At 39.4% G+C, this 15740-nt stretch overlaps 2 protein-coding genes across 8 annotated transcripts in view; one reads left to right on the forward strand and one right to left on the reverse strand.

Moving 5' to 3' along the window:
- nlrx1 (NLR family member X1) overlaps positions 1 to 15740 on the reverse strand; it is a 45652-nt gene that overhangs the window by 21516 nt on the left and 8396 nt on the right. The window contains exons 1-4 of one of the 7 annotated variants that reach the window (XM_042486287.2): positions 14009 to 14162; positions 5199 to 5252; positions 3905 to 4017; positions 944 to 1337 (exon numbers count right to left, since the gene is read on the reverse strand). In XM_042486287.2, the coding sequence (XP_042342221.2) occupies positions 944 to 1337; positions 3905 to 4017; positions 5199 to 5215 (524 nt within the window). In that variant the 5' untranslated portion in view covers positions 5216 to 5252; positions 14009 to 14162. Of the gene's footprint in view, positions 1 to 943; positions 1338 to 3904; positions 4018 to 5198; positions 5253 to 13957; positions 14163 to 15740 lie in introns of those variants that run through there. The other 6 variants (XM_088079360.1, XM_042486293.2, XM_042486285.2 and 3 more) reach the window with 6 other exon arrangements.
- On the forward strand, positions 7729 to 10536 carry LOC148189454 (E3 SUMO-protein ligase ZBED1-like). The gene is made up of 2 exons (XM_088079365.1): positions 7729 to 8798; positions 8983 to 10536. The coding sequence occupies exons 1-2, from the start codon at positions 8748 to 8750 to the stop codon at positions 9778 to 9780; spliced, it is 849 nt and encodes a 282-aa protein (XP_087935491.1). The 5' UTR covers positions 7729 to 8747; the 3' UTR covers positions 9781 to 10536.

Genomic DNA, 15740 nt, shown 5'->3' on the forward strand with positions numbered 1-15740 from the left:
TACTCAGTGATTTGATTGTAATAAATCACATTCATGTACTGAATGAACAAAATATTTTTTTAAAATTCGGACAAAATTCTCACAGGGAGACATTGCACTTCACAGTTTGCATGAATATTTTAAATTCCCCTCATTAGTACTTGTTTATTTGTCTGTTCTTTTTTCATCTCTCCTCTAGCAGCTGCAATTCCCACATATTTTTTCATTCACATTAATTCAATAAAATATTTGGTTATTTTTGCTATCACGTCTCTGTCCTTGTTTCAGTTATGAGTCTGTGTGCCCTTAATACTAAATTCAAACATCATTTCAGTTTAGTAAAGTATTTCCTGGGGTGTAGTTCCCCAAGATGGCATTGTTGGTTCTCCTTTTAATTGTGTGTTTTTCTGTTGTGTTTATTTTGTCTGTTTTTTTCATGCTCATCATGAATATATAAATGTAATATATGCTAAGATATATGTATCAAAGGCTATTAAGCAAAAAGGGTCAACTTAGATGCAACATAGCCTCTGCCACATGACCTCCACCACTAACATCAAGGTAAACAATACAATCTTAATATTTCAATTTAACTTTAATTTGAAAAGAAGACATTAAAAAATAGTTATTGGTGGACTTATTTTGTGGCCCAATCGAATTAACGAATAAATACTATTGTATGATCCTGACGATCATCTGGTGTACACATTTCACTTACTTCTCCAAGCTCAGGACCGGAATGGGTCTGACAGAAGAGGTGGGCCTGGGCATAGACCTTTCTTACACTACTTGCATTGGCCTTGCACTCTTCAAGTGCCTTTACAGTTGTATAAGTATAATGTGTTGACTGGCTCTGATTCTGGGGGAAAAGACTAATGTAGCATGATTCTAAATTCAGAATATCAGATATATAAGCCATAAGACAACCATGAATAAAAGCCCCTGAGTAGATAAGTTATCTTACTTTGACAGCTGGCCAAGGTCCTCACAAGAGAAAGGAACCAGCAGCTTGAAGTGAGTCAGGGCAATCCCAGAGCACCAATCCAGCACCAGCTTTCGGACCACTGTATTTTTCCCTGTTCCCACGGCCCCATACAGCAGCACGTTAAGTCCTCGGCCCTCACTCCAGACATCAGTGGGCTCAAACAGCTGTTCCACTGTCACAGAATGGCTGGAGGAGCTGTGAGATTGGAGAGGGGAACTGAGCAGGCCTATCATCTCTTCAGCAGTTCTTTCCAGGATCAGTGGATCCACATGCATGGTCTCTGGGCTGAAGTAACCACCAAACTGTTTCTCCTCCTGAGGAAGGTGGCTGAACCATAGGAAGAGCTTCCTCCTGTGGATCTCTATGGGGTCTACTGTAAATGATAAAAGATTGGTAATTTACACTTTAGGGCTTTATGCCAGCCCACACTGGCATCAGGGTTACTTTCTCAGCCTTCACAAAGATCTTACAGAGCCAGTCAAAAGCAAAATAATCAGACGAAGCAGTATCAAAACTAATTCACCACTGATTTAGCAAATACGTCTTTGTTTTTTAACAAAATTGTAACTTCTTACAGTAAATGAAATACAGGAAGTTAATCACTCAATCCTGTGGGAGAGCTCTAAATAATGTTTACAAGGTATAATCATTTCTTACACTACAGCTCAGAGGACAATGGCTCTCAAAACTCAACTAGACCTTGAGAGGGAAGTTTTACTTCTAACGGCTCTATTTGATTTTGCCTGCCATGGATATGACAAGGGTAACATTTTGTAATACAGCATGAGACTTACTGGGTAATTACCCAACACTTTTTCAAGCACGTCCTCTGAACTTTCAGTGTAATATCTAGTATGAATCAAAACCTGCAAAATATTTGCAGGTTCCTACTGGCACCTTCATGTAGGTACAGTGGGACAAAGGAGTCAAGGGAGTAACATTTTGGAATTGCAGATAAGGGGTATTTTTTAGGAAAGGATGAATGACTTAAACTTTAAATATTATGAAAGTACTGCATACCTGTATAGTATTTTATAGAAAAGGATGGTATAAGTGGTAACTTAAACTATGTGTATATGCTAAGTACTGGGTAATTACGGGGTATTGTGGATAAAAGTAGGAATGACTTGCCCTACCGTAAGTATTAGTACTTGTACTAGAAATTGACCTGGCCCTGCACTTATATAGGGCTTCTAGTCATTTTTGACCACTCAAAGCACTTTCATGCTACAAGTCACATTAACCTATTCAAATATTATGATTGCGATCATTTTAAAATGGGCTGGAAAATGTTCAAAAAGCGCTGATACACTACCAAAAAAAAATTCAGAGGGGGGGGGCAGGCTCTGTAGGAGTTTGTTGCTGCTAACTTTGGTTAAGGCTTTACAGTCTGACAGTCAGTGTCTAGAATTAACTTTTTTAATCACCAGTCAATTTGGCTGGTTGAAAAAAATCTCCAAGACAAGCATATTTTTTTTACCAGTCAAAATAATGAATCGCCTTTTTTGTTTTCACAGCCTAAATTTAATTGAGATAATATTGAATGCAAACTTAGAGAGGAGGCCAGAGCAAAATGTGAAGTAAAAGTATTAGATATATTGAACAGCTCATCCCCACAGTCTCAGCGTCTTAATGAGTCCCTCTGGCAACCTGTGATAGACTGAATCTGTCTCGGGCTTTTATTTTGAAAGGTAAGAACAGAAGAAATGGCGCTAATGCACTGACGCTGTGAATGTGAGAGGCCAAAAGAGTTTGCCGTCTTGGTTCAAACTATGGGGCCTCCGTCTTAATATCTCAGTGAAGTTAAATAAAGTAGCTGCTGTCAAATAATAAAGTTGAATACACTATAGTTATAATAACATTTCATAAATATGATTATAAGGAAGTTAAAGTACTTTTACAATGACATTTTAAAAAGTATTGTTATAATTATATAAATCAAAATGGGACCAACGGTGCTTTTATAATGGGTTAGGGAAGTGTTGATATTTTTGCTGTGGACTTGAAGTTTCTGGGTAACTGCTGGATGTCAGCGTTAGCTCTCTAGTTCAAATATTATTAATATTTGCATGTCGCACCGGTGCTTCATGGTCGCAAAATGTGACTGCATAGTAACAATCGCAGCTCTGCAAATACAAACGAACACCTCACCTGCTCACACTATTGCCACTACCACTCTTCAAGTTAAACTGTTACCGCAGGGCAATTAAACTTGATAATTACTTCTCTGCAAGCCGGAAACAAACTTACAGCTAAAGTTAATATATTAATAGTCTATGCAAATTGCAGTATTGCTCCATGGTAGCAAAATGTGAATAACGAGTCATTTCTGGGGTTCTGCTTTGTGTAAAGCTCTACTTTGCATGTGTGTTTCTTAAGCAAGAGCAATGGACCCCAAACGCCCATGGCTTATAAAAACGCGTGACAATTTTTTACTCAGTGTTCACCAATTCAGTATTTGACCAAATGTCTCCCCCTCTGATAAGCCATGTGTCCCAAAGTGCAGTAAAAACACGCAACTGAGACACATATTGCAAATGTGCTGTATAAATCCCAAAGTAACGCTCCTAAAACCAAAATAATACTAGCATATCCCACCTGACTTAAATGCTAAATTCGGAAAACAGCCCAATTAAAATGATTTCAAACAGAATATGCTGTTTATGTGACCCTCATCAAATTCAGAATATTGTCATGTTCGAAACAATAGGGGAATACTGCTGTGCATGTAACCATAGCCAATGTTTCCACCACTGCAACTAATAGTACCTACAGTACACTCTGGTCACATTTTCCTCTGTCCTGCAACTTCAAATCAAAACTGTTAAAATCATTATTGTGCATTTTCACACTGAAGAAAGCTTTTTAGAAGGAGTGTGTAAGAAAGCACTATGTCTCTTCGTGTCAAATAGCAAAGGGGCTTAAAACTGAGTTGTGCACCTGGTTCTGCAGTGGAGGAGCAGAAGGTCCTGCAGTAAAAGCCAGTGGCTGGGTTCAGAGAAACCTTCAACCTCCTCTTCCATCTCCATGCACCAAGCAGCTGACTCAGCTGTCTGAAAAACACATCATACAGGTTGGTTCGTTGGCATTATTCACAGTCTTTCTAGCGTGCAAATCCACAGAGACAAACAGGAAAGGTTACTTCATTCCCACAGTCAACATGCCACTTTCCTCACCATGTGGTTCATCTAAAAACCGATCCTGGATCTGCCTCACGGCAGAGATCAGCTATAATTGGGCTGTTTGCGGGTTGTAGCAAGTATATTGACATACCTGCAAGGCATTGACATTTCATACAAGCACACACAATTATACCTCTTCAGCAAGACTAGTCCAATGCTGCTGTGAGAAATTCATACATAGGAAGCCCCGAATTGCACAAGTAAAGAAAATGTCTTTACTTAGGAAGGAAGACTGAATATGAATAATTCTGATGAATATTCTTTCCCAGAAGGGACCAGGCATTTCTTGAGAAAGTAAAATAAAGCTGATATACTTTACTGTAACTTAGTGAGTGGTTGTTCTGTAATACCTCTTGTTGTGCAAGAGTGAAAGGCAAAATAACAACTGTTTTGTGGTAAACACACCTGAACTCCTTGCCAGATTCTTCCATTAGGATTTTTGATGTGAATGAGCCTGAGCTTTTCAATATAAACATTTTGTTTTGTGTAACTTGAAAGCTGCAACAATGATACATTTCTAGCCACTGAAAAGTGCAACCAGCTGAAAGTTTTTATGTGAAATGTGTTAACAGCTAACAGTTACTCATTTTCACATACAGCAAACCGAGCAGTATGATCACTCATTTGTATTGGTGTTCGTGTCCACCTGAAGTCCAACATTGTCTCTCATTCAGCTCTGTTTTGCCCTTTGCCAGCATCCGAGGAAACAGCTGTTTAATGCTCCACCACGGTTTGCTGCTCAGTGAAAAAATGCAAAAATGGGTTGCCAAGTATACTTTGTCAGCCTCTGTTAATCTGGGCATCCCGCTAAAGTTAAATCTACATGTGGCAAAACACAGCATTATTGATTTAAAACAAAGCCATTACACTCAGTCAACACACAGCAACGAGCAGGACACTTCATACTGCAGACTCCGCCACACCCACCATCAACGCTGACTGTGGTTAGCAGTGCAGGCTGACTCTTCTCTGTGCTATGTAGGGTTGGGCAATTTCAAATTTTCCAAACATTAGTCAGCTTGCACAAGACTCAATAATACTGTGTCACTAACCTTTGCATTGAGCTCATCCTTCAGTTCTGCGGCCTCTATATGTCACGGAGTATTCTGTCAAAAACAGATAGCATAATATGAAAATCAGAATCAGAATCCGGTTTTATTGCCAAGTACATTTACATATACAAGGAATCTGACTTGGTGTTCTGGTGTAAAACAATTAACATAAGACATAGGATAAAAATACAGAAGCAATTTAAAAATCTAAAATGAAAAAAATGAAAAAATATGATGAGACAATGAGGGCAAAAAGAATTTTGAGTCACCCTGTTAAGTTTGGTGGCATTAACACACCAAATAATGTAGCAGTGAATCAGGTTATGCTTACAGGCATCTTAACAACAACTGGACTCCCAAAATAGATAAAGTAAAGGTGTGTTAATGGTTTAAACAAGTGCGATTACCATAAAGACATCAGGCAACGGCTAAAAGCAACCTGGCACATATGCTCATTCGAGGATAGCTTTAGACAACTGTTGTCACTCTATTATGAGACTTACAAGTCACACACTCGGGAAACATGGAAAATATTTGCTGATGTTTCACTAAACTGAATGTATCAGCAGCGCATGTACGTGCAGTAGCCAGTAGCTCCTCAAATCCTTGCTACTTTTTGCTATATTTTTCTATTTTTTCAACTCCATGGCCACGTCTGCTGAAGCATAACTTTTTTAAGATAGAGAAGCATTCATCAACATCCGAAAAAGTTGTGTGGGGTTTGGCTGAATGCAGCAGGCTACGAGAGGATCCCCATTAACGGCAATCACCATGCGAGGAGACACTTGTTAGTTTTCCAAATCAGTTTGACACTTTGCCTTAGAAGTCTGCAAAACAAATGAATGTTCCTGAAACATTCATAAGGAAGACTAATTACTAACACTTATAAAGGTAACGAGTATTTAGCCAAGGCGACATGTGCCACGTCCACCACACTCATCCACAAAACCACACAGACCCTCTGCGGGAGGGTGAGGGCGTCAGTGATGAGGCTGTTCCCTCACTCACTTCATTGAAACCACTTTTGCAACTTCATCAGCCATTTCTCAACATCTCAACAATTGTAATATTAGCCTACCGGTATACTCTAAATATTCATCAAACTTCTATGAGCAGTATGAACAGGAGTCTTGATACATACAACATATGTTTAACTGTTGGTTCAAATCTCACTCATGGTGCGCACATTACCTTTAACTGTATAATGAAAATCATAAAAGTAGGCCCACTTTACTGAATACAGTGTGGAAGCCTGTTTTAATGCAGGCTAATGAAAATGAATAAAAGAGTGACAGCTGACTTAACCAATCAGGCTCCAGGATTCAACAAGCCTAGCTGTTAGGCTGGTCTGGAGCATCCATGCAACCGAATCACAGCTAAATTCAGCCCAGATATACCTGGAAAATCCTGGCTTTGTTCACTATGTAGGTTTTGTGCAGTAGGCCTCAGGTTAATACCTAGAGTGTGTGCAGAGTTTGAGAAACAATGGTGGCAGAGTTAGTTATTATAATTTTGAAATGTGTGGGTGGAGATCTATTGCAGCTTGCCTGAAAGAAGGATTTATGACCAACAATTCTGTTTAATGAGGGAAATAAGGGTAAGAATGTACCTTTTTTGAAATTTTGTAAGTCTGCATTGTTATTTATTAGACTGAAAAAGCTGAAAGAGCTCCGGGAATATGGCACTGATTGTTTTAGCATTTTCTACTCAATTACATGAAACTGCAAGCATCAGCTTTTCTTTTGTTATCAGCTTCCCCAACTGTGGTGGAAATTACAGTATTTCTATTCAGAGAAGTGAACAAATAAAAGATGATACAAAAGCAGCTATCTTTTGTATATTTTAATGAATGTGTGTTGTGATAAAGGAGAATTAGAGAAGTTTCTCCACATGCAAATGAACCTTCCCAGGACAGTTGATCAGGTGATTCTTACATCAGGTCAAATCAAAAGTTAATATCAGCTGATTAAAGTGAATGCATATGGTAAAGGCAACTTTTGTCTCTACCAGGCCTGGGCAATAAACCAAAAATTTATCGACGATAACCGACGTCATTTTGCCCATGTCGGTATGTTCGGTGTTTAAAAAAAAAAGAAAATGAAAGTTGGTTTTGGTTATGTGTAGGTAGGCTATGTTCTCATGTCCCTTTAAGACGCTGTACTCCGTCAGAGACGTGACTCCACCCCACCCAGTCTGTAACAAGCAGGGAAAGAGAGGTGAGGGGATGGAGGACGGTTTGAAAGTTGTAGCGGCTGCTGCGGCGGCTGAAGTAGACGAAGTTGATGTGGTCGAGGGAGAAGGTGAGCAGCTTGTTCCAAAAAGAAATGCTTCATCAATCGTTTAGCAGTATTTTGGGTTCAGCAAGGACGATGTCGACCAAAAAAATGTGAAATGTAAACTGTGCCAAAATACTGTGGCGACAAGTCACAGCAACACATCCAACCTCTTCCACCACCTGCAGTACAACCACGTGATTCAATTCGAAGAAATAAAAAAGCTCAAAGCGAGAAGCAATCAGGACCAGCAACAAGTGCTTCCACCACCAGGCAGCAGTCTATAACCAAAGCATTTGCTAGTACTCAACAATATGAGTGAACATCAAAAAGATGGATCGAAATCACCAATGCTATAGGCTACCATATAGCAAACGACATGGCTCCCATTGCTACAGTGGAGCGCAAGGGGTTCATACACCTCATGAAAACCATCGACAAGAGATACAGCCTGCCATCGCGAAAATATTTTCCGAAAACAGTGATTCCCAGGATGTACAGAACAGAGAGAGAGAAAGGGTCGCTGCTGAGTTGAGATATATTAAGCACTTTGCAGCCACATCCGATCTCTGGTCAGGTCGCACCATGGAGCCCTATATCAGTCTGACAGTGCATTACATCGACGACAAATGGAAATTGCGCACCAGAGTGCTCGAGACGGCATATTTTCCATCTGATCACACAGGAGAGATGGTCGGACAGAGCTTAAGAACGATGCTGTCTGCATGGGACATCAGGGAAGAGGACCTCGTCGCCATAACAACTGACAATGGCGCCAATATTGTGAAAGCTGCCGAGCTCAACGGATGGACGCGTGTGCAATGTTTTGGACATCGGCTGCACCTGGCAATTGGTAAGTGAGCAGATCTTAATGGGGATATCTTTTGGTGCTGACCTGCTGTTACATTGTGTGTTTTTGTGTGTTCAATTGTATAATGTAGGACATATTAAAATATTAAATTCTGTCTTTTTGCCACATAATAGAGCTACAGCAGTAACGTTTTAGCTATAGAATTACAGTTAAATGGCTACAGCTATTTTTCCTTCTCTTAATGTGTGTGTGTGTGTGTGTATGTGTGTGTGCGTGCATGCTTGTTCTTCAGAAAACGCCCTGAAAAATCAAGCCCCTGTGGAACGGGCAATGAAGGTCTGCAAAAAGATCGTCAGTGCCTTTTCTTACAGTTGGAAAAAGAAGAAGACATTACAGAAGGTACAACAAGAGATAAACCTGCCTACTCACAAGCTCAAAACAGCATGTCCAACCAGATGAGGATCCATGCAGATGATGACAGCAAGGATCCTGGAGCAGAAGAATGCCATCACACAGGTAGGCTATGATCCTTGGTACTCTATCCTTGGTACTATTTTATTGTGTGCCTTTTAGTGGCTGGGCTCATGTAATGATTTTAGACTTTATTGTAATTGCTCTGATCTGTCATTTAAGATGAAAAGTGCAATATAAATAAAATAAATAATAATAATAATAATAATTATCATTATTATTATTACAGGTCCTCGCTGATGACAAGGCATCAAGGCATCTTGTTCCAAAATGGTCAGACCTGGATGTCTTGGAGGCTGTAAACAAAGCTCTCGCTCCATTGGTGGAGTTCACCGACGCCCTGTCGGGTGAAGAGTATGTCACCATCTCATCTGTGAAGCCTGTCCTACACATTCTCCATTCACGAGTGCTGGCTGAGGAAGAAGATGATGTGGCGCTGACCAAAGCCATCAAATCTCACATCCTTGTGTACCTTGATGAGAAGTTCTCAGATCCCCCCACTGTAGAGCTTTTGGACACAGCCAGTTTTGTTGACCCAAGATTCAAAGCAGCATACATTTCTGCATACTGTGTCACCGCCATTCAAGAGAAAGTGAAAACAGAGATGAAGTCAGCAGCTGCAGTCCACACAGGAAGTACCGCAGAGAGCACCGAGCCTCAGCCTTCTACATCATCAGAAGCAAAAAAGCCAAAGAGATCACTGGGAAGCTTTTTCAAAGGAAGTGAGGCTACCCCTTCAACTGCACCCATTGTGTCATCTGAGCAAGCAGTAGAAGCAGAGCTGAGCAGCTACTTAGTGTCTCCTGTGCAGGATAGTGAGGGAAATCCACTAGACTGGTGGAGGGAGCATCAGGTACACTTTCCCACTCTAAGTAAAGTGGCAAAAAAGTACCTTTGCATACCAGCCACTAGCTCCCCATCCGAGCGGGTTTTCAGTTCTGGAGGAAACATTGTTACATGCCTCAGATCCTGCCTGAAACCTGAAATGGTAAACATGCTAGTGTTTCTTAGCAAGAACCTGGAGTAAACACTAGTGCATAGAGTAGAGTGATCACATGCAACAGCAGCCATGAGTCGGATTCACATCTACAACACTAGTCTGAGTAAACAGTTTAGGATACCAAGTCTGCTGCTCCTTTTTGAGGCAACCTGTTCAAGACCCTTTTATTCGTAATCATCAGTGTTATATTGACATTTTTGCACACGGCACTATTTAAAGTATTTGCTTAAAAGAGTTTAAAGCTGTCAATTGTCACCTGTCACATGGCAGTGTTTAGTGTTTATTTGCAATATTTTTTTTCAGTGTTCTATTGACATTTTTGTTCATGACATTATTTATTATTTTACAAGTGACACTACCTCCAAGTCCTTTAAACAGAGATAGGCCTTTGCACAAGGCATTGTTTAGCCTTTAATATTTACTTAAAAGCAACACTACCTCCAAGGCCTTTACACAGAGACAGGCCTTTGCACATGATGGTTTTACCTTTGCACAAGTCATTGTTTACTTGCACAAATGTGAAATTTTTTTAGTTTACAAGGGATGCAACTTGTTTCTCTCATTATAGAGAACCTGATTACTTGACAACTCGAATGTGGCCATTTTGGAGTAAGCTCTCTGTAATATCCATATTTAGAATTTGTTTATAAGAGATTGTATTTTTAATACTTTGTGTTTGCAGGAAATTTAAGTTATTGTTCTCATTTCAAGTAATCTGTGCTTATCAGCTGTTCAATAAATCTTAACAGCTAAAAGTACTTAATTTGTATTTTCTTCATTTATTTTCAGACAGTGTGGTTATACAGTCCTTTAAAGTGGCAAAATAATTGCAATAAATAGGTCCAGGGGAGTCATACTATGAATGTAACTGCCACAGCCCCATCTATGGCCAAACTTTTTTTTTTTTGCGCAGGGGGCGCAGGGTTATCGTCCATTTAAAGTTATCGAGGTGAACTGCTCAATATATCGTGATATTGATTTGAGGCCATATCGCCCAGCTCTACATCTACCAGTTTTCTTGACTAATCAGCTTGCTAGCAGATGCGGGTAGACCACCCATATTTGTGTTTTTATTTAGTTCTACCTCCCAAACTAAGACGCTAAGTATTTCAGCATATTTTAACCTCTTTATCCGAGAAGATTACTGATAGCTTTGCTATGCTACATTTTTGAGCTACTTATCATATCCGTGACCATGACAGATTTGGGTGGTATACCCCTGTCTGTTAGATAGCTCCTCTTAATGCTGTTTGAGACGTGAACCAACGTGTGGTGATCAGCACAGGATGACTTTTATCTGTGACAGAGTAGCCAGTCACAGCCCATCAAGTTAAAACTGTCTGATTCCCGTCACCAGCTGATGGATCTGCGCATCCCTTGGACAGATTTTTGAATGGTTAATGGCAGGGGTTAACAATACATTTTAACTTATCTTGGGCTTGCCCTCTAAAACGCTGTCCCTAAGCAAAGTGAACTTCAAACTTTGTGATAAACTTTTACTTTTGGCTAGAAGATGTATCTTAAAGCAGTGGATCAGTGAGAGGCCTCCCTCAGTCAAACAGTGGCTTCATGAGACCTATAGTATCTTACCACTGGAAAGACTAACTGCACATGTAAAGGGCGATGATGAAGTGTTTGAGAGATCCTGGTCAGCCTTCCTACGGTATTTGCCTCCATCCTTACGTGACATCATTAAAAAGGGGAGATTTACACTGGATTGGAATACTCTTTCTATCTCTTAGATCCTAGATTGTTTCTGTGACTTATCCGGTGTAAAGTGTCTATGCCTTATCCGTGGGACAGGATGTATTAATTTGTTTATTTATCTATTTATTTTTTATTTTATTATTATTATTATTTATTTATTTATTTATTTATTTATTTTTCTTTCTTCTACCTGAGGAGGCTGGGAATTTAGGAAACAGGTCTTAGAGGGAGTGTGGATTCAGCTGGATGAGTTACTTGACAGCCCATGTAAAAACTTGGAAGTGGGTGGTGGTGTTTTGTTTTGTTTCTCAAACATGCATTTTATTTTCTTCATTATTTTTTTTAATTACTTTATTTGTCATTACTAAGGATGCTGAGAATGTAAATGGCACTATGTTGTTAAAGCTCATTTATGTTGAAAAGTCAATAAAAATATGTTTAAAAAAAACAAAAAAACCAATACATTTTAACAATGATATGATGCATCTTACAAGACATGGCTGGTGATACGATACAAGAATGACACAGGCTTATTTTGAGCAGTACGACATGATAAGTTTCCATGACCAGAAAGTGATGTAGTGAGGTTTTTTTTTTTGCCAAAAATTGAGAAAAAGATAATGCCTATTTCTATGTTGTAGCAGTGGAGGTATAACATTGGAAAAGCACGGTACACTGAACTACACAAACATACTGGATACTGGATTGTAGAGTTCAGAATCCAGCAGGGTTTTTTTCACAAGGGAATCAGAGGTAAATTACCATAATAAGTTTACACAACAATTAAATGGCAATTTAGCATTGCATTTGATCTCATATCTGCATATTTTGCAAAAAGTAATCATTTTATTAAGAACATCTCAGTTTTAACAAAAGCCGAAATGTGTCCAAACCTTGGACCAGAAACACAGACTCAAATTCTGCTTCCCTGCCATGATCCACCATTATCTGAAGCAATGCTGCTGAGTGCTGACACTTTATACATTTCCAGCACATCAGAAAACAGAAAAATGATCCTGACTAATATTTGCAACTATTTACCACTGTAAGTGCAAAAAAATACATCCACATAATACATCCACAAACGGTGCTTGCCAAAAAACACTTGTGCTCTTTAGTTTTAAAAAATAAATTAATAAATAAATTGGAGCACATGGAGAACTTTCAGGGCGCAATGAAAAAAACTTTCTGTACGTTGAAAACATTTCCTACATGTCCCACAATTGTACATCTGCACTTTGGATGAATTATTTACTGAAGATCTGAACACAAGCTGTATTTTCTACAACAGGACAAGGCTGTTTACAGCAGGCTGTAGAAAATACATTTTTCACAAAAGAAGCCTTTAAAGAATGTATGATTGTGGGTATAGTGAATCCTATACAAAGTTTCAACCAATATCAAGAAAACTCATCTCCGATGCACAGCAAAATAATCAGCAAATAATCTGCTCACAATTCATCATAATTGCTACTCTAACACAAACTTCCTGCAGTTAGGCATTTGGGTTAACTGTACAGTTTATCAGTTGTTTCTAGTGTTATTGTTGTGAATTTAATATACTATGAAATATCCCTAAATATGTCTTTTACTCGTTTACTCAATGATAGTAAAGACATCCCTGAAGGCAAAAGGTTGGAAACTGCTGTACACAGTCCAGCCAAATACTAGGTTTTAACCTAGTATTGTTTTCAAAGGATATCACAATGTGATGCATTTAACTTCAGAGTAGTTTGTTGTCTGTCTTTACATAAAGAGCATCCAAACTCTTAAATGCAGTTTATAACAGACACCAACAGCATGGCAATATACTAATGTTACTACTGATCTTCTGTTTTCACTAACTGTCACGGTGGGGCGGGTTTTTATGGGGAAACATACTATTTTCACTACAGTGTGCATTTTTTTATTCAAGAGAATCCTTAGAGGAGATGAATGACAGCTCTGTGGCACTACACACACACACACACACACACACACACACACACACACACAGCTAAATGAAGCCTCTTACAACACAGGACACGTTTCTGGCAGTCTGAGCACAGTGGCAGCCTACATATAGGTCTGTACAGGCCACAGCTACATACCATACGATAACGACCAAACAGGCTGGAGCGAGGAAACTAACGGACGTCCTCGTGTTTCACGCTGTTCTTTTTTTGTCTGCAGTGTGCATTGTGTTCCGCCCACAAGACTGGAATAATGCCAACTTTAATATTAAACAGGCTGACACCAAAAGGGCAGTAACCCATAGCCTCTCTGACACTCGTTTTTGACACAGTTCCTATAAACTAATTCTTTTGTAAGCTTATATTGTTGCTTATATTGATGTTAACAGGAAACACGAGTGAATGTATCGTTAGTTCCGTGTGCTGCTGCAGCCGGCTGCAGTCCTGTCAGCCTGCCTGACACTGCCTCAACCAGCTGACAGCTCATGCTCCTGCTAACTGCAAATGATGTGCCATGAAATGGAAAAAAAAACATATTTACACACTTGCGTCCTCTTATCCTGCTCTCCCATCGGATGTGGTGTCCTAATATTCACCTTATCTTAAAGACTTTTCTTCATTCCTATTCTTTGTTCCCTGTTGCTCTCTCAGTCTGTTGGATTGTGACCCCAAATAAATCCAGCGTTCACTTCGGCTCTCGTGTGTCTGCTGAAGCTGCACTTTTTTCCTTCTGCTTTTTCTTCTTCTTCTTCTTCTTCGGCAGACTAGACTGCAGTGGCGTATTGCTGCCCTCCAGTGTTCATTACTGATTTTCCTTCAGCCCACTGGCCCCCAACCCTTCTATGAGCTCAGTGGTTCGTTTAGTGGCATCTGCCTGAGGTTGAGCAAACAGATATAAAACCCAGATAACAAAAATAAATACATAATAAATAAATTATATATATATATATATATATATATATATATATATATATATATATATATATATATATATATATATATATATATATACTGTTACTGTTGTTACTGTTTTTTATTCAACATACAGTTTTGAATAAAAGTTCAAAACTGTATGTTGTATTACTGATTTTTCTTCACTTTGAGCATCCAAATACTTAGGATAAAATTAAAAATGCCTGTGAAATCAGTCGCTACATTTGCCTTTTTGCTCAAAAATAACATAGAACAGGGAGAGGTCTCTGGTTGTTTTGAGTCGGAGAATTAAAAGAAAAAAATGTAAGTCTTATTGCTTAAAGGTAAGGTAAGATGTCAAAAATGTCTACATTTTCATGTTACATTGTGTATTAAAAATGAAAATATTAGGTGCTACTTGAGTTAAAGGTCTGAAGGCATTTTCAGACACTCTGAATGTTTTCATATCCTTTGATGTTGCTTTCAGTTTTTAGCAAATTGAGCATAGCATTCGGTCAGGGAGGCCAGAGTCATGCTCAGCTTACAAACCAGCTATATCAGCCGATCTCAAGCAGCCTAACCAGCTGATGGCTCAACTGATTGATAGAAAGGGAGTCAGCTGATGGATCACATGACTGCCTTCTATGCAACCAATTGGCAAATTTTATTCAGACTGCCCTGTTAAAACTGCTTTAGTCTGCCCATTTTTGCTGCTTTCACTGCAAGCGGCTTTGCAAGCTCCCACACATGAGAACAACCAGGCTGTCAGTGTGCACACATCAACTAACCCAGCTGCTTGTTATGTCGATTCCTGTCCATGATTAGGATACACCATGACTGAAAAAAAGCAATCTGAAGCAGAGGCCATCTATGAAGACATGTTTGACTACCACAGCTCTTGTCCAGCAAGTAAAGTGCTCTCAGTATTAGTTTGTGGCCAGTGCCCAGGTTCCTGAAAGCATATTTTAACAACAGTATTACAGTTCCAATAACAGCTACTCAAAAATACCTTTTGGAATTTTTTCTGGAAAACATCTGTGTCAGTCCCCCACCTGCAGATGTCTCTAACTCCTCTGTTCCCACGAGAGCCATACCAAAATGACAAAAACAGCTCCACCACTTTGCTAAAGGGCTCAGTGGTTCAGAGGCTCAGAAGTAAAGCGAATCGTCCGCTGATTGGAAGGTCAGCGGTTTGATCCCAGCTCGTCCAGTCAACATGTTGAAGTGTCTTTGGACAAAATACTGAACCCCAAGTTGCTCCCAATGCTGCGTCATCAGAGCGCGAGTGCGCATGAATAGTTACTTAGCAACATGTGGCACCTTGCACGATAGCCTCAGCCACCAGTGTGTGAATGTGTGTGTGAATGGGTGAATGTGACATGTAGTGTGAAAGTACTTTAAGTGGTCAAAGAGACT

The sequence above is a fragment of the Plectropomus leopardus genome, chromosome 6 (assembly GCF_026936395.1).
Source record: "Plectropomus leopardus strain MGB_pleo_1.0 chromosome 6, ASM2693639v1, whole genome shotgun sequence".
In the NCBI taxonomy this organism is placed as follows: domain Eukaryota; kingdom Metazoa; phylum Chordata; class Actinopteri; order Perciformes; family Serranidae; genus Plectropomus; species Plectropomus leopardus.

Excerpts from the sequence above, each read along its gene's own strand:
- LOC148189454 (XM_088079365.1), top strand. The coding sequence starts at position 8,748 with ATGCAGATGATGACAGCAAGGATCCTGGAGCAGAAGAATGCCATCACA. Across the intron at positions 8,799-8,982 it reads AGAAGAATGCCATCACACAG|GTCCTCGCTGATGACAAGGC; the intron begins GTAGGCTATGAT and ends TTATTATTACAG.